The sequence below is a fragment of the Macrotis lagotis genome, chromosome X (genome assembly GCF_037893015.1).
Source record: "Macrotis lagotis isolate mMagLag1 chromosome X, bilby.v1.9.chrom.fasta, whole genome shotgun sequence".
NCBI classification, from domain to species: Eukaryota; Metazoa; Chordata; class Mammalia; order Peramelemorphia; family Peramelidae; genus Macrotis; species Macrotis lagotis.
In genome coordinates, this window is record NC_133666.1 from 259,611,942 (window position 1) to 259,636,029 (window position 24,088).

The following is a 24,088-nucleotide window of genomic DNA, read 5'->3' on the forward strand; positions in this document are numbered from 1 at the left end:
TATTCACTGTCAAATTATAAATCAGTGATTTAAGAGTTTAAATTTTTTTTAAAAAATGTTATCCAAAATTAGAGGAAACAGTTTATATTTCCTGCTTCTTTACTATTAATAAAATTATTCAATACATTTTAACAATAAGATGTCACTTTCAAGGGAATGAAGCAGGGGAGAAGTATATGCCAAAAGAAACTTTTGGTCCCTTATCAAAAAAATTGCCTTTTTAAGCTTTGAAGGGTAAATCTATCTTAAAAGGACCATGGAGAGTAAATATACTATGAAAACAGTTTTAAGTTTTTACTAATAATTCCTCTGATCCCCATTACAGCATGAAATAATAATCAGTGTACATACAAATAATTGCAAAAAAAAAATGCAAAAAATTGCACTATTAACCAATGTACAAACGAAGAGAAAATTTACCTCGAAGTTCAGTAAGAATATCTATTTTTTGTTCAAGAATTGCTTCAAGCTGTGTAGCATATGAGTCTACGTCATAGTCCACTTCTTCAGTCATTTCTAGGAGGGCTTTTTCATCTTCTAACCATCGAATAGATTCCTATTAGGAATGAGAAATTAAACACCTCAGGCTTCCTTACTGGAGACAAGATTTTAACACATTCCCAGAATCAAACTTTTATCATCTGCTTGGAAAACTTTAGGGGAATACTGTGGGTGATTGGTGGGAAGAACAAGGTCAGTTCCCAAAGAGCCACAACCTCAGCGAAAGGAGTGCTTTAAAAACACCATAGATGCTAGGACCAACAATTATAGCTTTGGGGGGGGGGGGGGGGAAGAATTAATCTATTCAGGGCCGCTAGATGGCACAGTGGATAGAGCACTGGCCCTGGAGTCTGGAGTACCCGAGTTCAAATCTGGCCTCCTACACTTAATAATTACCTACCTGTGTGACCCTGGGCAAGCCACTTAATCCCATTGCCTTACAAAAACAAAAATTTAAAAACTACCACTCTCTTAGAGGCAATTTTTAATCAGCTAAATAAGAAACATCTATTACAATTACAATGGGACCTTGCCTACTGGCTATTTGTTGGAAAGCAATTTTATGTTGTATAGCCCTATGTTTCACTTAAACTGCACATAGCTATGCCTTTCTATTGTAAACACCTGAACTACAAAGAGATCTAAGTTAGGCACCTTTCAGCTTTTCCTCTAAGAATGTGGATGCTTATACCACTTGGTGCATATATGTTTAATAACGTATTATGTGTATGTGTGTATAGAAAAATACATGTGTATTTCTAAAATTAGAGAAAGAACAAGTTAAACCCCCCCAATATCAAATTCGAAATTCTGAAAATTAGTAAAATCTAAAATAAGAAAACTGAGTTGGTTTTATGAAAAAAGAAAAAAATCAAAAGATAAAGAAGAAAACCAAACTACCAGTATCAAAAATGAAAAAGGCGAATTCACCACCAATAAGGAAATTATAATAGTAATTCAGAGCTATTTTGCCCAACTGTATGCCAATAAATTTGACAACCTGAGTGAAATGGATGAATATTTACAAAAATATAAACTACCAAACTAATAGAAGAGTAGATAAAATACTTAGCCCATTTCAGACAAAGACATCGAAGAAAACCTAAATAATACTGGAAACGATTGGTTTAGCAAGAAAAAGAAATCGAAGTAATTAGAATTAGCAATGAAGAAGCAAAAAATTTCAACTCTTTGCAGATGATTGATGATATACAAGATATAAAATAAACCAACATAAGTCATCAGCAATTCTGTATATGAACAACAAAGATCAAAGGCAAGAGAAAGAGAAATTCCATTTAAAGAAACTCTTAAGTCAGAACTAAAACAACTGTAAAAATGTCAATTGCTTGTGGTTAAGCCGAGTTAATACAAGAAAAATGTCAATTCTATATAAATTAAATTACTTATTCCAAGCTATACCAATCAAACTACCATTCTATTTTTTTTTTTTTTAGGTTTTTGCAAGGCAAATGGGGTTAAGTGGCTTGCCCAAGGCCACACAGCTAGGCAATTATTAAGTGTCTGAGACTGGATTTGAGCTCAGGTACTCCTGACTCCAGGGCCTGTGCACCATCCACACTGCGCCACCTAGCTGCCCCACTACTGTGCTATTTTATAGAGCTAGAAAAAATAGTTCAAAATTCATCTAGAGAAACAAAAGGTCAAGAAGATCAAGGGAATTAATGAAAAAAAAAATGCTAAGGAAGGTGGTCTAGCTATACTAGATCTAAAGCAGCAGTCATCAAACTGCTTTCTACTGGTTATGGAAGAGAATGATGGACCAGTGGATTTGAATAGATACGAAAGAAACAGTAGCAAATGACTATAGTAATTTATTATTTGACAAACCCAAAGACATTAATTAGCTTCTTGGATAAGAACTCACTACTTGACAAATACTACTGGGAAAACTGAAAAACAGTATGGCAAAAACTAAAAAAATATAGCATAGACTCACATCTCATACCCTATACCAAAATAAGATAAAAATGGGTACAGGATTTAGACATAAAGGACATCACCAGATCAGGAAATAGTCCATTTGTCATATCTATGGAAAGGGAAGAAACTTATGGCCAAACAAGAAATAGAATATATTATAAATTGCAAAATGGGTTATTTTGACTACTAAATTAAAAAGCTTTTGCACTAATAAAACCAATACAGAGCACTGGCCATAGAGTCAGGAGTACCTGAGTTCAAATTTGGTTTCAGATACTTAATAATTGCCTAGCTGTGTGACCTTGGACACGTTACTAAATCCTATTGCTTTAAATAAATAAAACTTAAAAATGTAGTAAAGATTAGAAGAAAAACGAAGCTGGGAAACAATTTTCACAGTTAGGGATTCTGATAAAGGTCTCATTTCTAAAATATACAGAGAAATGAATCAGATTTATAAGATTACAAGTCATTCCACAACTGATAAATGGTCAAAGGATTTGAACAGGCAGTTTTCAAACCAAGAAATTAAAGTTATATATAATCATATGATAAAAATGCTCCAAATCATTACTGATTAGAGAAATGCAAATTAAAACTATCATGTGGTTCCACCTCATAAGAAGACAGAAAGATGATCAATGTTGGAGAGGCTGTGGAAGAATGCATTGTTGTGGAGTTGTGAACTGATCCAATCATTCTGGAAAGCAATAATGGAACTATGCCCAAAGGGCAAATAAATCTTTTGTTCCCAAAAGAAATCATAAAAAAAAAAAAAAACCAGCATAAGTTCCACATGTTCAAAAACATTTATAGCAACTCTTTTTTGTAATATCAAAGAATTGGAAATTGAGAGGATGTCTATCAACTGGAGAATGGCTGAACAAGTATTATTGTTCTATAAGAAACAGTGAATGGTCACTTTAGAGAAGCATGCTGAGTAAAGGGAGCAGAATCAAGAGAACATTGTACACGTTAACAACAACGTGAATTGATCAACCATAATGAATGGATCAGCTCCTCTCAGCAGTTCAGAGATCTAGAAAAAACTCTTGAGAGACCTGTTATGGACAAATGCTATCCATATCGAGCAGAAAAAAAAAACCCAAATCAAAATCTGAATGAATACTATTGGATACTATGTTCACTTTCTAAAAATTTCTTTTATGTTTTTCCTTCCTATCCTATGATTTTCTTTATTTTTCCCTTAGTCCTAATTCCTCATACACAAAATGGCTAATATATAAACATGTTAAACACAAATGTACATGTATAACCTTTACTAGAAAGCTCACTACTAAGGGGAGGGAGGGTGGTAGAAAGAGCCATAACTTATAAATATGCAAGTGATTGTTGAAAAACTTTTTTTTTTTAGGTTTTTGCAAGGCAAATGGGGTTAAGTGGCTTGCCCAAGGCCACACAACTAGATAATTATTAAGTGTTTGAGACTGGATTTGAACCCAGGTACTCCTGACTCCAGGGCCGGTGCTTTATCCACTGCACCACCTAGCTGCCCCTGAAAAACTTTTTTAATATGTAAGTGGAATTATAAAATATCAATTAAAAAAATTCCTCAAACTAATACAGAAGTCATACTGATTTTTGAAGCTTGTTCCTTATCTTCCTGTTTCCTTTCTCATTAGAGTCATTTAAGATTTCTATCTTTAGAATTTCAATTTTGAGAGACTGCTTTATTCTTGGGCCATTTTCTCTTTTGGAGTCAGTCTTTGGAGGAGCATGCCCATTTTACCTTTCAAAGTTGTTGTTATCTGCTTTCCTAAATTCTAGGACAGTGTTTTCTAAAACATGTCACAAAAATGCTGTTCCATGAAGTGTGAAAGAAATTCTGTGATCGCATAAACTACTGGCAAAGTTTTTCCTCTCAATGAAACTAAGTATTAAAAATAAATTCAGTAAACTTAACTGTATTGAAAAATATTTCAATTATCTTTGTTTTATCTGAGATAATCTGTATTTCCAGAAAGCAGTTGGTAGCATTGTGATTAGCATGCCGAGCCTAGAGTCAGACAAGACTCATGTTCCTGGGTTCAAATCTGACCTCAAACTAAATAGCTATGTGACCCTGGGCAAGTCACAATTTTGTTGGCTTCATTCCTCATCTATAAAATGAGCTAGAGAAGGAAATGGCAAGCTACTCTAATATCTTTGTGAGTCCTATTTGGGGGTTTACTTAGCAAAGAGTTGGATCTGACTAAAATAACTTAACAGAAACTAGATTTTCTGGAAGAGTTGTAGATTCTATCAACATAATTCAAGTTCCAAAACTGTTCTTCTGTAGCAAAATTTATTGGGCCCTGTTATTCTAACATTTTATATACCAAAATTCTTCTCTGTTGGTCAGAATGAGGTCTAGGTACCCAATCAATGATAGTAAGTGCCAATTTCAAAGGGACCTTTGCATTTCAAACCTATAATTCAACCTCCTAATTAATTTCTCTCCCTTAGCCAATTAGCAGTTTTGACAAACAGTCACAGTGAGCTTGTTTATCCTTTGGGATATTTTTGCTACCATGAACTGCTCTGACAGCCTTATTTTAAGCAGCTGTGATTATTAATGTCGACCCAAATCTTTAATAAAAATGGATATGTGTGAGGCAGATGGGAAGGAGAAAAATCTCTTTAAAACATGCCAAGAAATACAGGAGCAGTTAAGGAGGTGATATAAAATTAGTTTTTAATTCTATGATATAAAGAAATGAAATTGCTGGACATTATGTAACCTAGAAGTATTATTGACAAAAAAAGACAAGCTAAGTCTGAGTAATTCTACTTTTATCATTTTTTAACATCAAGCTGCTTTCTAAGCAGTAGTCTCATCCTTTCCTTTTCCTTTTGACCCTGCACAGTATTCTTATGTTACATATACATTTCAGGAGCCTAAAGATATATGGAAAAGCTTCTGGAACTTTTAAATCAGACTACTGTACTATCGATACATGACAAAAAAATGTGTCTTCAAAGTCTATAAGTCATATAAGAGGATAAAGTTTTGTTTTACCTGGAAGACTGCTCGGTGATCTTCTACAACTTGCTCTTCCATTTCCACCATCTGAGAGACTGCTTCATGAAAAGTAAATAACTGTGGAGAAACCTCCTCTTCCTAGAAATAAAAATAAATATCATATGAGATAATATTCATGCTCTGTGCTTGTTTTTTTCAAATAAATATAGTTTTCAAGTAGATAAGAATATTATCATACTATTATAATTGGCAATTACTAGGTTATTAAAAGAAATTTTCATAGTAAAATCACATTTGCTTCTGATAGACCAAAAGATTAAATTCATTTAGGCTATCAAATTTATAGCAAATTAACTACTAAACAAGATTTCACTGCAAGATCCTTTTACACAACATCCCTTAAAATCCTACCCCTCCAAAACCAGAAAATTTTATAGAATGTATATAAAACTGAGGCAGATGAGGAAATAGTCAGTTGCTACATTCTATACCTAGTACAAAAGGAGTTAACACCACTTTCTGAATCCATTATCATATTCTGATATTTCCTGTTTAAAAGATACTTCAGATCATCTTTGCACACACAGTTTAAAACTACCCTGAATAAAAAATGAGAACCAATTTTCATGTATTAAAAACAAAAGACAATTAACTAGGATATAGAATTAGGTGGTCTAATTTGTAGCTGGAGAAAAGATTAGGCATTTCCCAATCTAGGAAAAAGAGAGAACAGGTACAATTCTCTGAAATTAGGAAAAAAGGTGTGTTACTACTTCCTACTCCCCTCCCCACTGTCAACTATCTGAATTTAATCAAAGGTCACAATAACTTCCTGACCAGTATAGGCCCATGATTTCAGATGAGTTGCTTGAGAGGTATAATTGTAAGAAAACTCCTTCCATCCATCTTTAGATGTGACTGGATTACATAATTTAGGGCCTTAGTTAAGGGTCTCTGAGTATCAAAAGGAAGTGGTCCAGCTTCCAGACACACAAATTGAAAAAGTTTTCTCACAAGACAGAAACTGAACTAGACTCCATAATTGAATAGAAAAAAGAACTGTGTTAGATGCAGAATTGAGACAAAAGATCATTATGATTCACTAAATTCCTACAGAATATTAAGTAACTTTAGGGCACTATGCAGGGTTACCTGGAGTCATGAGCAACTGACTTCCCTGTCTGTGTCCCCCATTTTAACATACACTAGTGTCAGCTCCACCAGTTTTCAGAGAAATGATGGTTAAATTTGTAACTTGGGCATTTATGTCTCAAAATCAGCAAACTACAAATCAGGGTTTAATTTCCCTAGTTGTTGGACTGTCTAGACTAGGGGTAGGCATAACTACAGTACTCAGGCCATAAAAAGACAGGTAAAGAATAATTTTTACATTTTAAAGACTTTTTTTTAATCTAAAAACATAAATATTATTCTTAGTTCACTAGCTTGAATTTGGCTCTAAGGGAATGGTTTGTCAATCCATATCTCCACATATCTGATGGAGAAATTTATATAGATTAAAATCATAATTTAAAATTTTTTGATATTTTAAAAAACTCATCTTGAACAAGTTATTCACTCTTGTTAGACTACTCTCTTCCTTATCTCCTTTACACATGCTTTGTTTATCAATAAACATCTTTGTCCTTTTGCCAGTACTTTGCCATTACTTGGAATGCCTGCCTCCTCCATTCTATAATAGCCAAACCTCTCTCACCTTCAAGGCCTATATCAAATCCATTTCTCCATGAAACCTTTCCAGATTGCTTTAGTCCAGTTATCTAACTAACATTTAACTTTTTGCAATTATTTCATATGTATAAAACAGTAATCTCAAAAGAAGGCATAATTTTTTTGTCCTCCACAACGCTTGGCATAGTGATAGATAAAGATAGGCAGTCAACCTGACTGAATGTCAAATCTTACTCTTCTTTCTCTTTATCTACAGGAGTTAGCCATTACAGACCCAGTTGTCCCTTGAAATAAACAGTAAAAGAGGTGTAAAATCTAGGGTCCATACTCTCCTGCAATTGTGGTCTCTTTACAAGTCATGGAAACTAATAAAGATTTCCAGTTGATATATTTTTTTACTGAGTAAAACTCTTTTGATCATTTCCCACCTGGCTGAGCTCTTAGATTTTATGATCTCCAAAAACTCTTAATTCTGCAAACTCATACCTCCTCCTCAGCATTCATGCCCCTGGGATCCCTCTGATTGGAGAGGACATGCAGGGATATTATTATTTCATCACTTCCCACCGGACTTGACTTCATGTCAACTGCCAGAAACTTATCATTCACAATATGAAATCAACTGTCTAACCCACCTCCTTTGATCATTTCTTATTCAACTGCAGAATACCATATTCCTGCGCTGAGTACTCCTATTTTCAGATTCTTTTTATGTTGTCAGTCCTCAAATTCCAATTCATTTGAATCTAAAAACCAATGGAACTTCTGGTATACCACAATGATCTATTATCTATAAGACCCAACCAGGATGGGAAATTTACAACTGTCACAAGACACCCTAAGGCTTGCCGTCTTTTTTTTTTCTTATTAGCCCTTAAAGACAAAAAAAAAATCAAAGTCACTTTCCTCCATCTCTGCCTTTTCCAATGACTCTATATCTGGGGTTATCATGAAGTTCATAGTAACTGGAGCCATTTGTGGCTCTATGCCAGTCAGTAGCTATAGCTTTCTTCAGTGACTTACAATAGAGGGCCAGAGTAGGAAAGAGAAAGGAATTTGTTTTTATAACTATGGTATACTAAAAAGAGCACTGAATTTGGGAGCCAAATGACTCATTTCAGATGGAAATTCTAATGCATAATATGGGCAAGTTACCTTACCAGTTGAAGACCTCATTTTCCTTATCTGAAAAACTGGGGTGAGGTTGGACTACTTTGAGCATACACCTCAAAGATCAAGGTTCTAAAATGTTAAGGATTATTCAATCAGAGAATATATCTTGGAAACATGGCACTTGTAGATACTCTCTTATCACTCCTTTTCACTAAATTATTTGTCTCCAAAAATTTTTGAACTAAGAATCTGCCAGGAAGAACAAAAATTAAATGTTGGCAAATTGTATTAAATAATAAAACTGTTAGATATACCTTAAATTGATCCTAATTAACAAAGTCTTTTACATTAATGATAAATGAAAATGACATTAATGTAAATTTGAAATCACAAAATCAGGAAAAAAAAATTATCCAAAATAAATAAAGAATGGACCTGATCAGTACAAACAATGAAATTCCAGAAGAGGAAGCATTTATTCATATTAATACTATTTGAAGTTTTGTAAAATGTGGTTATTCCATAGGAGTTCCAACCCTATGGAAAAATAAGGTATAAATGGAACCATTATTTGCATTAATTGGGATTTTCCTGAACTCCTTAGAATTCTTTCAATTGCTTAAAAGGATATAATGAAATGATAAGGCATGACAATGGCATATGTCAATACTTGAAAGATTAGCTAAAAATAATATAAGAAAGTATTCTTCAATCTTATTTAACAGGTCATATTACCTGTTAAATTAAAACAGTTATGTTAAGTTACTCACATTTTGTTCACAAAGAAGTTTTAGGTCATCTCTTTGAGGTGAACTCCCTACACCCCACTGTGTCTCTATATCATCAATTTGATTTGGAGGATGATGCATAATTGGACGGACATCACCAGCAGCAGCTGGATCGACAGTCAATTCTTTTACCCTAAAAATACAGAGAATACTGTAAATGAGCAAAAATTCATTCAGTAGTACAATACCGAAGTTTTGTAATTTGAAGGCACTTTAATTCGCTTAGAATGATGATGATGGCAACTTCATGTTATTTTTCTAAAGTCTGGAAGAACACTAATAAAATGGTTATTTTACCTTTCTGATTTAATTTAGACTGTTTCCACAATTACTTTAATATTCCTATACCCTATAATCATTATAAAAACAAAATTTACTATAAATAAAAAGATGCAGGGAAGAGGGAGGTGGGACATCTCAATGACTACAGAATTCTAATGATAGAAAAAAAAGTGGAAAGATCACTGAATTTAAGAGTTATGAAACCTAAATTTTAGTTCTAGTAGACTATGTCTACTATGATTTTAAACAGATTATTTAATCTAAGACAAAGTTTTCTCATTTTTAAAATGAAAATAGCTCTCATTCCAAAATCAAAAACCCATTGTGAGCCTTATAGGAGATAATTTATGAGTACTATGTAAATAAGATTTTTATTGGTGGTGTTATTACCATTATTATACAATGAGGAAACATTTTAAATATCCAACTGATCAATAGAATTTTTACCAATACTACGGCATAGAAATATCATGGCAAAATTTAAAATTTTTTTGGAACTCAAATACTTATTTATTAAGACCATGCTTTTGCTTACAAAACGGCAAAAATACATTCGGCTATTTTCAAAAAAAGAAATCTTTTAAATTGGAATTTTAAAAATGAATAAGCTTAGGAATTACTTAGACATTAACAAATTTGGGGAGGTATGCTTTTCAAGTTAAGGGTATTATATGCTGTTTGAAGAAAAAATTCACAAAAAGGACAAATCGTAACAAACGGCATAAAATGGTTTAACATACCACTGCCATTTTAATTAAGATTACTAAAAGAATCTTATTATAAAATGAAGTAAGCCATAACTATTCTACTTAAGATATACAAAGGTGACATCATCATTTAAAACACAAAAATATGAAGGGAATTGAGCAAAGTTGTGTTCTATGGAATAATTTAGGCACATAAATGAACAAAAACAACAAAAAAGAAAACATCATGCAGAATCACCACAACAACCACCTGCCAAATGAAATAAAAAAAAACAAAATATATAATGGATTAAGACAAGGAAGTAAAATGTTTTGTTTTGAAATTTATCTCAAAAGAAAAATTTTAAACAATAAAGATCTTATGCATAGAATGATGTAGACCTGGTGATCGAAGGAGAAAAGTCGTCATACTCATAGGAAGGAGAGAGATCAGAGCGACTGCCACTACCCTGTGAGAAGGGAATGTCTGATGGACTAATTCCAAACTCCTTTACTCTGCAGCATCAAAACAGCAGCAAATTAAAAGAAAATGCTCTTGTAAAGACAATTACAGAAATGAAAATTGTATATTCTCTTTTAACACCTACTGGAATTGTTTAAAAAGTAAAATAAAACTTTTGTTATGTAACATATCAAACAGTAAGATTGTGCTCCTCTTCTGTTGCGCTCCAAAACTAAACCCTTCTTACCTAAAGACAGATCATTGTTCCCCATATTTTTTATATTTCATATTCTTCTATGATAAACTTTTCTCCTCTTTATGCCATTGCCACGAAGCATGCCTTAATCTGAAGATTCTGTTCTATTATTCCCTTTTCCAGCTACAGTTTTATTCTTTTCTTTCTCTTTCATTACTAATTCAAGAAACATGTTCTCTAAAACCATCAACATTTTTTTCAATTTTAGCACTGTTTTGGGGGGCGGCTAGGTGGCGCAGTGGATAGAGCACTGGCCTTGGAGTCAGGAGTACCTGAGTTCAAATCCGGCCTCAGCCACTTAATAATTACCTAGCTGTGTGGCCTTGGGCAAGCCACTTAAACCCATTGCCTTGTAAAAACTAAAAAAAAAAAAAAAAAAAATTAGCACTGCTTTTCTCACTATTGTATTCTATCTGTGACTGAAATAGAGGCAAGTATTCTTTGCTTGTAATGTCAGAGATGATGGCTGTGAATGGGGAATTCAAACAGAGGAAAAATCATGGAAAAAAGAGCAACTGTTTTCAGCATAACTTAGAACATCTCCAAGAATCTGGTCATAAATTCAGGAAACATCATGTGGATTTATGTGTATCAAATCATTATACCCAAGGAAAAAGCAAACCAAAAAACCCACACATACAAAAATGGCTTTTGCTAAAGACTTCTTTCTAGCTTTAGCTTTGAGTTCCCATTTCTTTCATCCAATGATCAAACCTTATTTTTTTTAAAAAAAATTCCTTGCCCTTGCTTCAGATTGTACCACAATCTCTGATTAATTATATTTTGCTTCATCATGGTTAACATTAACATTCACAGAATTTGTACCTAGACAATGGTACAAATACCCAGGGTTTTTGGCCCTTCAACCTTTATAGCATTTACTCTCATAAAAAGCTAATTTACCTCAATTACGTTCTGTCTGAAATTTACTACAAAACCTGTTATCTCCAACTCTTTGGTCTAACCATTATAAAATGAAACCATGCCAAAATCAGCACATCCAAAAACCAAACTAAAGTACTTTAAAGTATAACTAGACCCTTAGTAAAATTCAATGAGTTTATTAGGCAGACCTGCTATTTTGATCATTATTAAAACACATAAAATAGTAACCAATTATTTTCCATGACTTAGAAGAACTAAAGAAAATGATCATTGTTTTTGAAACTATAAGAGTATTAAAATAGTTACCAAAGACAATGGTGAGTTGTCTTGAAAAATCAACAGGGATGTAAATAATTAATGGACAAACATGCTGCAATTCTAGCTGTATGATTCACTAAACTTTTTAAACATTTAAAAAACTGACAATCAAATGTTAAAATGTTACAAGTCCATAAGAAGTCTCCAATCTTTAAGTAACATGTAAGTTGGAATTTTGTTGATTTTTTTTAATCTTTCAGAAAGCAATTCTGAAGACCCTCTTTTTCAAAAGTTGCATAGCATATGAAAAGATTTTTTTTAAATTGGAGCCATCCCAAAAGGCATGATGCTTTGTCAACTTCTACAATATGAAATAGCAATGTTCAAAAGTACATTTGTTTCCCTACCCCACATACAGATGTACCCCATGAGGATATTAAGAGTTTGAAAATTTATTTTAAATATTAAGATTTTTAGGTCTATTTAGGATTGAGCTAATATGAGGGCTAAATTTAGAAATGGATCTACAATTTTTACCTTATAAATACAATATGCTGATGATGGTAAGCTTCTGTATTTTAGTAAGATACTGATAGCTAACAAGTATTTGGTAAACAAACTTATACCAGGCACCAGGGATCCAAATATGAAAGAACAATTTTAACCTGATAGGGTTTATATTTCATTACATATGGAAGAAAATTAAAGTTATTTGTCTCTCAATCTCCAATAATTTTTTTTTATTTGTTGCAAATTTGAATTCGAAGTCAATTTATATGTATTCTTAGAAGTCAGGATATATGATTTAAAAAAAGCTTATAAAAGAAGCCAGTGGTTCACAAAGAGCTATCAGTAGTGACATGTTTTGCTATAACCAAGGTAAATAAATAGGCTCCAATCCAAATTCTACTTGAAAACATGCACATATCCAAATCACTAGCTTCCAAATTTAAGCAATGACTGAGAAGAAATCTTTGTTGATGCTAATGATTTATACTGCCAATCCAGACTATGTGAAGAAATCTAAAATGTCAGTATTGCTGTGCTAGCCTTAATGGGTATCTGGGCCTTTTCTTTCTGCCATTTACACAGTAAATGTTTGTTAACTGATTGTTTAAATAAACAAACAAAAGACTCATTAAAAATGCATTGACATTTCTACTGCTATCATTTGATTCCCTCACAATTATTTTGACACAGAACACTTTAAATTGTATAACAAATGTTCGGAAATTTAAAGAATAGATCTATCAGGAGGGTTTGTGAAACATATACTCACAAAGAATGAAGGAGTCTTAATATAATTAGGTAGAATTTTCATAACTGTGCTTTAAATGTAGTCAAATCTCTTCTACCCCCCCCCAATTCCCAAATGGAAAACTATTTGCCATACCTATTTGCGTATCTTAATGTATTAAGAGTATTTTCACAAGATGCCATCCCTGGAGAGATGGTAGCAATCTAGGGGAAAACAGAATACAAGTCAAGAAATTCTGTGGTAAATATTCAAATTAATAGAAATTGAACAGCAAAGTCTTACAAACTAATAAAGGTGAAGATTTTGCCAAGGAGACATGAAGAAATGAATTAAAATCATGATATAAAGTGTCCAGATGTCTGTTCTCATTTGTAGCTAAGTTTCCTTGAGAAAGTGGCTATATAAATGGGTGCCTCCTCTAATCTTCCTCTTACACAATTTCTGTCAGAAGATTGCCCTCTTATCCCTCTACTCTCTCATTAATCTTCACCCTCTTTCTGATTGTTGATAGCTTCCATATTGACTACAAACACATCCATGTTTCCCTACTCCACATAAGCTCTTGCCTGATGGATCTATCCCTATAAACTATTATTTTTTATCTCATTTCTGTGGCTAAAGTCCCTGAGAGATCATCTCCATTTGGTGCCAACACTTCCTTTCTTCTTTGCAGTCTGCTTTCCCAATATTATCATTCTAGTTAAACTATTCCCTCCAAAGTTAATGATAACCTTTTAAATAACAAATCTAAAAGCTTTTACTCAAATCCATATCTTTCTTGACTTCTCTGCAACTTGTGACATTGTCAATCACTAGCTTCTTGATATTCTCTTCCTTAGGTTTTTGTGACACTGTTCTCTCCCAGTTCTGTTTAACTGCTTCTCAATCTCATCTGCTGATCTTCATGTAAATATCACGCATATGCGGTTCCTCATGGTTGTTTGGGTTCTCTTTTCCTTCTATACCATCACCTCCCTTTCTTTCAATTATTTTCTTTATTTGGATTATTCAGATCTATCTATTTGCCCAATACAAAACTCTCTTCTGACCATCTTGAACTGGATATTTCATAGACATCTAAAAATAACAATGTACAAAACTGAACTCATTACTACTCCTTCCCCCCAAATTGCTCCTTATTAACTTCCTAATTATTCCTGGAGAGGGTACTATTAGGTACTAGTTACCCAGACTTACAACCTTAGTATCATACTGGACTTCTCACCCCCATCATCTCCTTCCAATTCAAATCAGTTGTCAAGTTTCATTGTTTCCACATTTTTCACTATGCTCCCTTCACTCCTCTGCACTGTCACCACCTGGGGAAGATCCCTTATCACCTTCATATCAAGACCTTTTGTAATAGCAAGCTGATGTTTCCCAATTATTTCAAGTATCAGATAGAAAATCTTTTGCTTTGCTCTCAAAGTCCTTCATAACTTGACTCCTCCCTAACTTTCAGTCCTCACACCATACTCCTTCTACATACTTTGCAACCCAGTGACACTGGTCTTCTTCACTATCCTTCTAATACAACTCTATCTTTCACCTCCATTTTTTGTTGACTGTTTCCTTATGACCTTAGAATGTTTTTTTCCTCATCTCCATCTCCTAGTTTCTTCAGCTTTCAGTTTAAGTTGCATCTTTTGCAAGTAGCCTTTTCAGGCCTCCTAAACCTTGGTCCTATCGCTTTGGGAAACACCCCAATTTACCTTGTTTACATCATTTACAAATTTTTTACATACAAGCTGTCTGTTTGTCTCCTACTCTGAAATGTGAACTCCTTGAGAACGGGGACAATTTTCTGTCTTTCTATGTACTTCTAAAATGTAGCACAGTGCCTGGCACATAGCTCTTAATGTTAAATTATTAACAACTGAAATGCTAATGTGCATTTCATGGTATTCCTTTGGAATGATATTTAAGTGTAATAGCTATAGAGAATGTGTGGGAGTGTGTTGTGTGTGTACATGTGAAATTTATAATTACATTGCTGTGGAGAGCTCTCAGTAAGGAAAGTTCCTCTAACAGTATATACAGCTCAATAACTGTTCTGCCACTTGAAGTTCTTAGAGAATTGCCAAATATACTGAGAAGTCTAGTAACTTGCCTAGTTTACAGTATGTCAGAGGTGGGACTTGAACTCAGTCTTTCTAAGGCTAGAGAGAGAGAGAGTGGGGAGAAAAGGGAATAAACCTTTATTTAACACAATGTGGCCAACATCATGCACTTTACAATTATTATCTCTTATGATATTCAAAACAACCTTTCAAATTAGGTTCTATTAATACGCTCATTTTACAGATGAGTTCCTTTTGCCTGGACCTTCAATGTCATTCATTTAATATAAAAAGGCATTTGCTATATAATTTGCTGTCTTGGACAGCCACCTATTCTCAATATTAATGATAACTAGTAAATGAAACCTAGTCTGCAGGGGGAAAAAAACCTGGATTTCGAGTTCTAAAAACTGAGGCAAATAGAGGTTAAATTATTTACAAAAGCGTCAATAAGAGTCATATAGTTATAAAACAGAGAAGACCAATTTGAACCTAGGTCTTCCTGTATAGATATAGGAACACACACACACACACACACACACACACACACACACACACACACAAACACACACACACACACAAACACACATGTTTGCATGTCTGTGAATTGATGTGGATTGTCAACTCACATTATTAAAAGTTATAGAGAGTGACTGAGGAAATTGAAAATTATTGGATTTGTCAGTAATAAGAGTGAATGTATGTATGAGGTAGGACTGGGACCCTGAGAATTCTTGGCTTCAAAGTCTAACTTCTATATGCTTTGCTATACTGCTTCTTAGGTACACACACACACACACACACACACACACACACACACACACACACGTAAATAGCTATTATAAACATGTCTTATTAGTAGCAATATGCCTAAGTATGTAAAGTGCTAGTCAGGAAAAATGGGTTCAAATCCTGGCTCACACTTAATTTACTAGATAAGCGATGATATGCTTGCTACCCTTGTTCTTCCCACAACAATTCCTTGTAAAATGTATACTTTCCTGAAGCAATTTCCTAGAGGGGGAAGGACTCAAGTAAGGCACATGCTACTAACATCACAGATCTGGCATGTGTTAGGGAATATTTTACTTAAAATTTGCTAATTTCAAACAGAAATTATAATACTTATATTTCCCAGGATATAATTTCAGCATAAAAAAATTTAAAATTTTTTCTTTTTTTGTTAATTAATTTAAATATTCATCTTTAGAAATGACTAATTTTCAAATACAATTTTATTATTTGTAAAGTTGCAATTGATGGTTATAGGTTTCATATTACAAGGTGAAAGCAAACTAGAAAATAAATTTGGAAGAATTCTACTCAGAAGTACCCGAGAAGATACAAAGTGCCCCAGAACGTCCAATGACTTTCAACCCTGTTGAAGGCAGAATGCTATGAATGGCAGGAGAATAAAAACTTTGATTATGCACCTATTCTATTTAAAATTACAGAAAGCAACTGAGGCTTAAAAAAATTCTTCTAGATGGAGCTTGCAATTAGTAGGCAATGTAGTTTTCTACAAAGTATGGCTCTTATCAGGGGATGGGGGGGGGCGCTAAATTCTTTTTGCCTGGACCTTCAATGTAATTCATTTAATACAAAAAGGCATTTGTTGTACAATTTGCTGTCTTGGACAGCTGCCTATTCTCAATGTTAATGATAACTAGTAAATAAAACCTAGTCTGCAGGGTGGGGGGGACCTGGATTTTGAGTTCTAAAATCTCAATCTGACTAATCCCAGCTGTTCCATTTCTATGATCTTGGGCAAGTCATTTCACTCCTCTAGACCTCAGTTTACAAATTAAGGGATAGGATTAGATAGTTTTTAAGTTTCTTCCCTTTCTAAATCCATGATCTTGTGACTAGGGAAAATGCTATTTTTTGGTACATGTAAGTGTTCCATGTAATGTATGATAAACAAAATGTACTCAAACATATTTTGTTCTGAGATTAGTCAACCATTTCACCCTTTAGTCTGATTCCCCTACCCCAAACAAAAACTTACCATGCATGTGCGGGAGTTTTCTCCTATGAATGAATCTCTTAGCACCTGAGTGAGTTTACTTGCTCTGAAGGGAGTATGAGGTTTATTTCTACCTAAGGCTCTGATGCACTCCTGAAAATTAAAAAATCAAAACTGACATTTCAATCAAATAAGAGATTTCTCTCCTTAAAAACCAAATGATATTTAAAAACTGCTCATGACATCACATCTAACATTTAGTGCTTAAAAGTTTCACTAATAACTACAAATAGTCTGAAATGTTCACAAGTGCTTCAATTCTAAGTAAATTGAAGAAAAGAAAGTTATTTTATAGTGAGGGAAAATGTTTCAAAGATGTTTTATTGAAATGATCCGTAAAACTAGTGTTTAGAATTTTAGAAATAGTAATAAAAATAACTTTTATATTATAAAAATGAAACTTCAAGTCTTGTAGAACCCTCAACAAATACTTTAGGTCACTAAAACCAAATATACTTCATAACTTGTTAACTTGAATATGTTTGAAAAAAATCTTTGTAGTAAATTATACAAACAAGGGTCACACTGCCATGATATATAAAGAACTTGATTCCAATTTATGAACTGGCAGTTTTTTAAGGAATCTGAGCAATCAACAGCTCCACAAAAAAGAAGGCTCCAAATGACTAATAATTAGAAAAACTGAAAATTAAAACTATTCTGAGGTTCCACATTACACTCATCACTTGGCAAAGCTGACCAAAAAAAGAGTAAGGACTAAGAATTTCCAATCACTCCAGAAAAAAATAAGAACAAAAAAATGTTGATTAACTGAGTATATTCACAGACTTAATAACAACATTATCTGGTCTATGTCTCAAAAAGATCAAAGAGAAAAAAATATCTGCATATGCAAAAATATTCATGGAGGCTTTTTGTTGTGACAAAAACTTGGGGTGCCCACCTATTATGGAATTGCTGAATAAATTATGGACTATGAATATAATAATAGTGTATCATAATATATTATGAAAGGGATAGCTTCAGTGAAAGCAGTCTGTATGAAGTGATACAGAATGAAGTGAGCATAACTGGGAGAACAATTTATGTAAATACTATTATAACATATAAACTTCTGACAGTCTTAAGAACTCTGATCAAAGAAATAATCACGAACGATGCAATCAATATAAGCCCATGATGCAGAATAAGACGATTTTTTGGACATGGTCAACATGAGAATTTGTTGCATTATGCATGTTTGTTTGTTACTAGAGTTTCTTCTTTCTTTTTTTTTTGCAATGGTGGGGAGATGCAGATAAAAAAGTAACTAAGGAAAAAATCAAATGTATATTATGAGCAATAAAGATAATTTATTTGGTAGAAAAATACATTCTGTCACAAAATATTTTCTATTGTCTAATCACTACTTAGTGGAGAAATTGACTGTAATGGATTTAGTAAATATTGCAAATATTAGTAAATATGGTAAATATTTAGTAAATCATGTTCTATTTACTTGTTATAAAAACCAGAATTTTTGTCTCAAATACAGCATGTTACATATAATAAGTATTTAATTGAATGAATTAAATGCAAATTAATATTTGTTAAGCACATCTTGAGTGAAGGATACTTTTTTTAAACAAGCTGCACAGTGGGGTGGGGAGAGAGAGAGAAGTCTCTGGTTATTGGAATATATTGTTATTTAACCTTCTTTCTCAAAGATGACTTATAACAAGTAGAAAAAATATCCACAACTAATCAGACAATAGATCCATCTAAACAAATCTTTAAAATGTTATTTAGTTTCAATAAATACCTTCAAATGTCCCATTTCCAATATTAAAAAATTATGTAAGGGTGATTTTATATAAAGATTGCTTCTGTTTTATTTACCAATAGCATTAACTTTCAGTCTTGGAAGCAGAGAACAAAAAAGGTCAATAGGAAAGTAAAACCCAAGATAAATAACAAGTTGATCAGAGTATACTCAAAAGTACTCCTAGTTAGTTACTCCAGTGAGTTGAAGTATTTAGACTTGGATAATTGATATCCCAAGTAACTGAAAGAACTTGGAGACAAGTGCTACTGATGATCTTTGAGAAATCTTGACAACAGAGTAAGTTGTATGGAATTGGAGGTGGGCATGTCTCAATTTAAAAGAGGAAGGTCGACTAAACTATAGACCAGAGAACTTAACTTTTTGACTCTACAAAAATCCTAGAATACTTTCCTGGTGCTTAAAAAGGAAGTGTTGATCATTAAGAGAGCCAACATGAATTCATTAAGAACAAATCACCCAGAGGAACTTCATTTCTTTGGCTGGGTGGAGGAAGAAGCTGACAGTTTTTTTTTAAAAGGGTACATTTCTACACAGACTAGTGTAACTGAATGTTACTAAAGACATTTAGCATAACTCTTACAGCAATATGGAAAGTTACAAACTGAATAATAATAAAGCCAGATGGATTAGGAAGTAAATCAGACCAAAAGAGGATGATTAATGGAATGTGTTAAAAGTGGGAATCATTTAATACATTGTCAAAGGGCACTGTCTAAAGCTGTAAATACAAAATGCATATTTTTTAAGTTTTGTCTTATATTGTGGGGGGAACTCCAACCCCAAACTGTGTTCTGAAATAGGGAACAAAAATAAAAGATTTTCACTTTATTATTTTACTTACCTTGAGTGCTAAAAGGCTTTTATTAATTTCAGCACCTTCAAGCCGAGTTTGCCTATCTGCACTAGAAGTATCTGCTCCTCTTTCATTTCCAGCCAAATCAATGAGAGAAAATTTGCCATGTAATTTTCCTTTTCTTCTGAGGATAATTTGAAAGACTGCATGGCTTCGAGATGAATGTGCATTTGCAGATGTCTGACCTGACGTTCTAAATTTAGATGAGGTAGAAAATTATCAGCCTCATATTACATGAAAATATTTTAATGACAATATTTTAATAATGAACACTCAATAGAAATAAAAACCTGAACTATTTTCATTATTTAAGAAGTAGTAATCAAGTTTCTCTACCCTATTGGAAACAAATGTCCAAATAAATTGGGATTGGTATGATGGTATTTTATGTGTAAGAATAAAGCTGTTGGGGGAAAAAAAAGCATTGAATTCTGAAAAACTGAACATTACAAATTAGTAACAATTTTGAAATAAAATACTTACTTCAAGTTTATAAAATTCACCTGTCATCCTTTCAATGGCATATTAAGACCATAAAAATCACTGAATATAAATGCATACATCCATCCATCTGTGGTCTCATTAATGGGTTTCCTTGAAACACATCATCATCTGTGCTTGACCATATAAGAAATGGCTTTCCCCAGAAGAAAATGCTTCCCTAATCACCCTTCTCCAGTACTAAATAATCCTCTGAAGCAATGGGTCAAGAGCAGGATGTATACTCCTTGGTCATCATTTCCATTTACAGATTATCCCTTTGCTATCCTAAATGGATAATCTCTCTTCTTTTAAGGTTTATTTCATCAATCTTTATCACTCAGTTCAAAAACATTCTCATTTTTTTCTACAAGGAGTTTAGTACCTCAATTCATAGACTCTTATCTCTGCCCAAACCTCCCTACTCTTAGGGATTTTAACATACAGGTCTAAATCCCTTTCAATAACCTGGCCTCCTTCCAATTAAATCATCTACCTCCTCAATTACTCCCATTTTCATTCCACCTTAACCATTCACTGGGATGAGCAAATCCTCATCTAGTCCCATAACTTCTCCACCTTCAAGATCCAGATCACTAAAATCCTTCTCCACCCACAACCTTCAACCTCTCTTTCTTTTTTTAAAATTTTTTTAGGGTTGTTTTTTTTTTTTTTGCAAGGCAATGGGGTTAAGTGGCTTGCCCAAGGCTGCACAGCTAGGTAATTATTAAGTGTCTGAGACCAGATTTGAACCCAGGTAACTCCTGACTCCAAGGCCGGTGCTTTATCCACTATGCCACGTAGACGCCCCAACCTCTCTTTCTTAAACCTATTCTTCATCCTCACTAGGATCTCCAATCTCTCTACAACATCCTGTTCTCCCAGTTCATTATCCTACTCTGGCATCACCCCTACTCAAAATTAATCTTCAAAGCTCCCCATTTACTTCATCATAAAATACAAAATTCTCAGTATTACATATAAATCTTTCCTTCCAGCTGAATTCCATAGTACTTTTATGTATTTGTCTTCATTCAAAATGGCACTGCTAATTGTTCCTCATAAAGAACATTATCTTGATGCCTTGCAACCAGTGATCCATTTTTCTTAAAATCCTATTCACTTCTGCCTCAGAAGTCCTGCGTTCTTTCACAGAACAACTCGAATGTCATTTATTACTCATATCTCTCATTTTTTCCATTTCTTCTGAAATAAATTTATTCTTTATTTTTAACATTCTTTTCGAATTCTGAATTCCAAATTCTCTCACTACCTTGAAACCCTCTCATTCCCAAGAAGGCAAGCAAAATGACAAAATGACTTTTACATACACATATCTTTTTATAATCATAAATATAATATGCATTTATATAAAATTATAAATACACGAATATACAATTATAAATGTGTCTTCATAATTTATGATAAATATATATATAAGTATGTGTACATTTATATGTGAAATCATGTAAAATATTTTCATATTGGCCATATCACAAAAAAGGACAAAAAAATTATTTCTTATAGCACAATAGCATTCTATCGCAATCATATGCTGCAATTGTTTATTCATTCCTTAATTGATAAGTACCCCCCCCACAACTTCCAATTCTTTGCCACCACAAAAAGAGCTGCTATGTTTTTGTACAAAAAGAACCTTTGTCTTTTTATTTCAATCTCTTTAGGGTACAGATCATAGTTTTATAGCTCTTTGCCTACAGTTCCAAATTGTTCTCCAGAAAAATTAATCAAATTCACAACTTTATCAACAGTTTATTATTGCAACTATCTTCCCTCATCCCCTCCAACATCTATCTTTTCTATTAAGTGTAAGGTGATACTCCTGAGTTATTTTAATATTAATTTCTCTACTCTATAGTGATTTACAGTATTTTTAGAGCAGCAAGGTGGTAAAGGGGGAAGAGCACTGGGGCCAGAGTCAGAAGACCTGAGTTCAAATTTGATCTCAGATACATGCTAGCTTAATCACTTAACCTTCTCTGCCTTAGTTTCCTCATCTGTAAAATGAGCAGAAGAAAATGTTATCTTTCCCAAGAAAATCCCAGAGTCACAAAGAGTAAGACACAACTGAAACAACTGAACAATAATGAAGGGGAGCTTTTATTTCCTTCTTATGAAAAAAGTCCCATTCACATTTCTTAATCATTTCTCAAGTAATGGCTTTTATTTTTCTAAATGTGCCTTAGTTCCCAATATAGTTGAGAAACAAGGCGTTTTATTAGTAAAACATGCTATAAAAACTGCTATTTCTTCACTTTCTATCTTATCTCTAAGTAAAATGTAGTTTCCCTGATTATATCTTTTAATTAAGCCTGGTTTTGCTTTTGCTTTTTTTTCTGAGACATGACTGAGACATTACCTTTTTTACTTTGGCTAAATGAAGTCTAATAGATATTGCTCCAGCCCTTTACTTTTCTAAATCTTTCTGTTTTAAGTCTGTTTCTTATAAACAACATATATTGTTGGTTTTTTGGATTCTAATCTAATCTGTTATTCATTTATATTTTATAGGTGAGATCATCCCATTCACAGCTATGACTATTGAGCATTTTAATTCCATCCTATTTTCTTCTGTTTATCCTTCTGTCTCTTTTTATCCTGTCGCTCCTCAAATGAATGTTTTGTTTCTGACCAATAACCTCCTATAATCTGCTCTCCCTTTTCTTTCCTTAAGTAGTTTGCCCAATGCCACACGGCTAGGTTCCTTTTTTAAAATTCCCTGTTAGTTAGATTAGATAGATTTTTATATACAACTGAGTATGTATATATATTATTCCCACTTTGAACCAATTTCCTTGCCTTAATCTGTAGTCCTATGAGCCACATGGAAAAACCAAAGAGATGAGGAATGTTTATGTTTCACATATACAAAGCTGAAAGGATACTGCAAAAAGCTGGGTCGGAGAACTACAAATGAGTCAGTAATTGAATTGGTGAGACTGTCTTTGGAACTCTCAACAGTGCTTTTAATGAATTATAGAACACTACATTATTTAGAGAAATAAAATACAGGTGATCCAAGAGCAAGCACAACTTATATATGATGAGTAGGCTGCGATATACCACCAATTAAGAATTCTATCTGAGAAGCAATTTAGATCAGAGACAAGCTGGATTAAAAAAAGTAGGCTAGTTATGAATGGAAAGTGAATAACTAATGGATGTTGCTTTGAGTTCTAGTGGCTACCTCAAAAAAATGTCAAGAGATCTAAAAGTGGAGTTGTTGGGCAGGTCAGTAGACACCTTGTGGAGAATGTGGACTGAAGTGGTACATGATGACAAAACACTGAACTGTAATGTAAGTGCTTTGACACCACAGAGATCATAGCCTACTGAAGTATCTTATTTTTATACACATACATACATACATACACACACACACACACACATATACACAACATACTCACTCATGGAAAGTAACAAGAATCTTGAAGATTATGCAAGAGAAGTTCAAAGGTTTGGTAGGTTATGTCAAAGTAGAAATATTTGGAATAAGGGTAAACAGTGGACTATTGTCACAGGGTCCAGTCTAATTACATTTGGGGAAACCTAAAAGGTGAATTTCTATAGTCATAACTTATGAAAACTTTTTATTAAGGTGTTTTGATTTCCTTTGGTGAAGAAAGTTTCCATATAGTAGAGAAAATATCCATATATTTCTGAAATAAAGGATTACTTTATGGATTTTTGATACTATTAAGCACTTATGTACTTAATAAACAAACCTTTATTGATTATACATTTGTTCAATTG

General features: G+C 33.2%; 1 protein-coding gene across 4 annotated transcripts in view; it reads right to left on the bottom strand.

Moving 5' to 3' along the window:
- KIF2A (kinesin family member 2A) overlaps window positions 1-24,088 on the bottom strand; it is a 93,975-nt gene that overhangs the window by 2,209 nt on the left and 67,678 nt on the right. For 3 of the 4 annotated variants that reach the window (XM_074201449.1, XM_074201448.1, XM_074201451.1), the window contains exons 14-19: window positions 19,823-20,027; window positions 17,178-17,288; window positions 13,245-13,312; window positions 9,004-9,154; window positions 5,465-5,566; window positions 421-556 (exon numbers count right to left, since the gene is read on the bottom strand). In XM_074201449.1, coding sequence (XP_074057550.1) covers window positions 421-556; window positions 5,465-5,566; window positions 9,004-9,154; window positions 13,245-13,312; window positions 17,178-17,288; window positions 19,823-20,027 — 773 coding nt within the window. Of the gene's footprint in view, window positions 1-420; window positions 557-5,464; window positions 5,567-9,003; window positions 9,155-10,391; window positions 10,506-13,244; window positions 13,313-17,177; window positions 17,289-19,822; window positions 20,028-24,088 lie in introns of all 4 variants that reach the window. The other variant, XM_074201452.1, reaches the window with a different exon arrangement.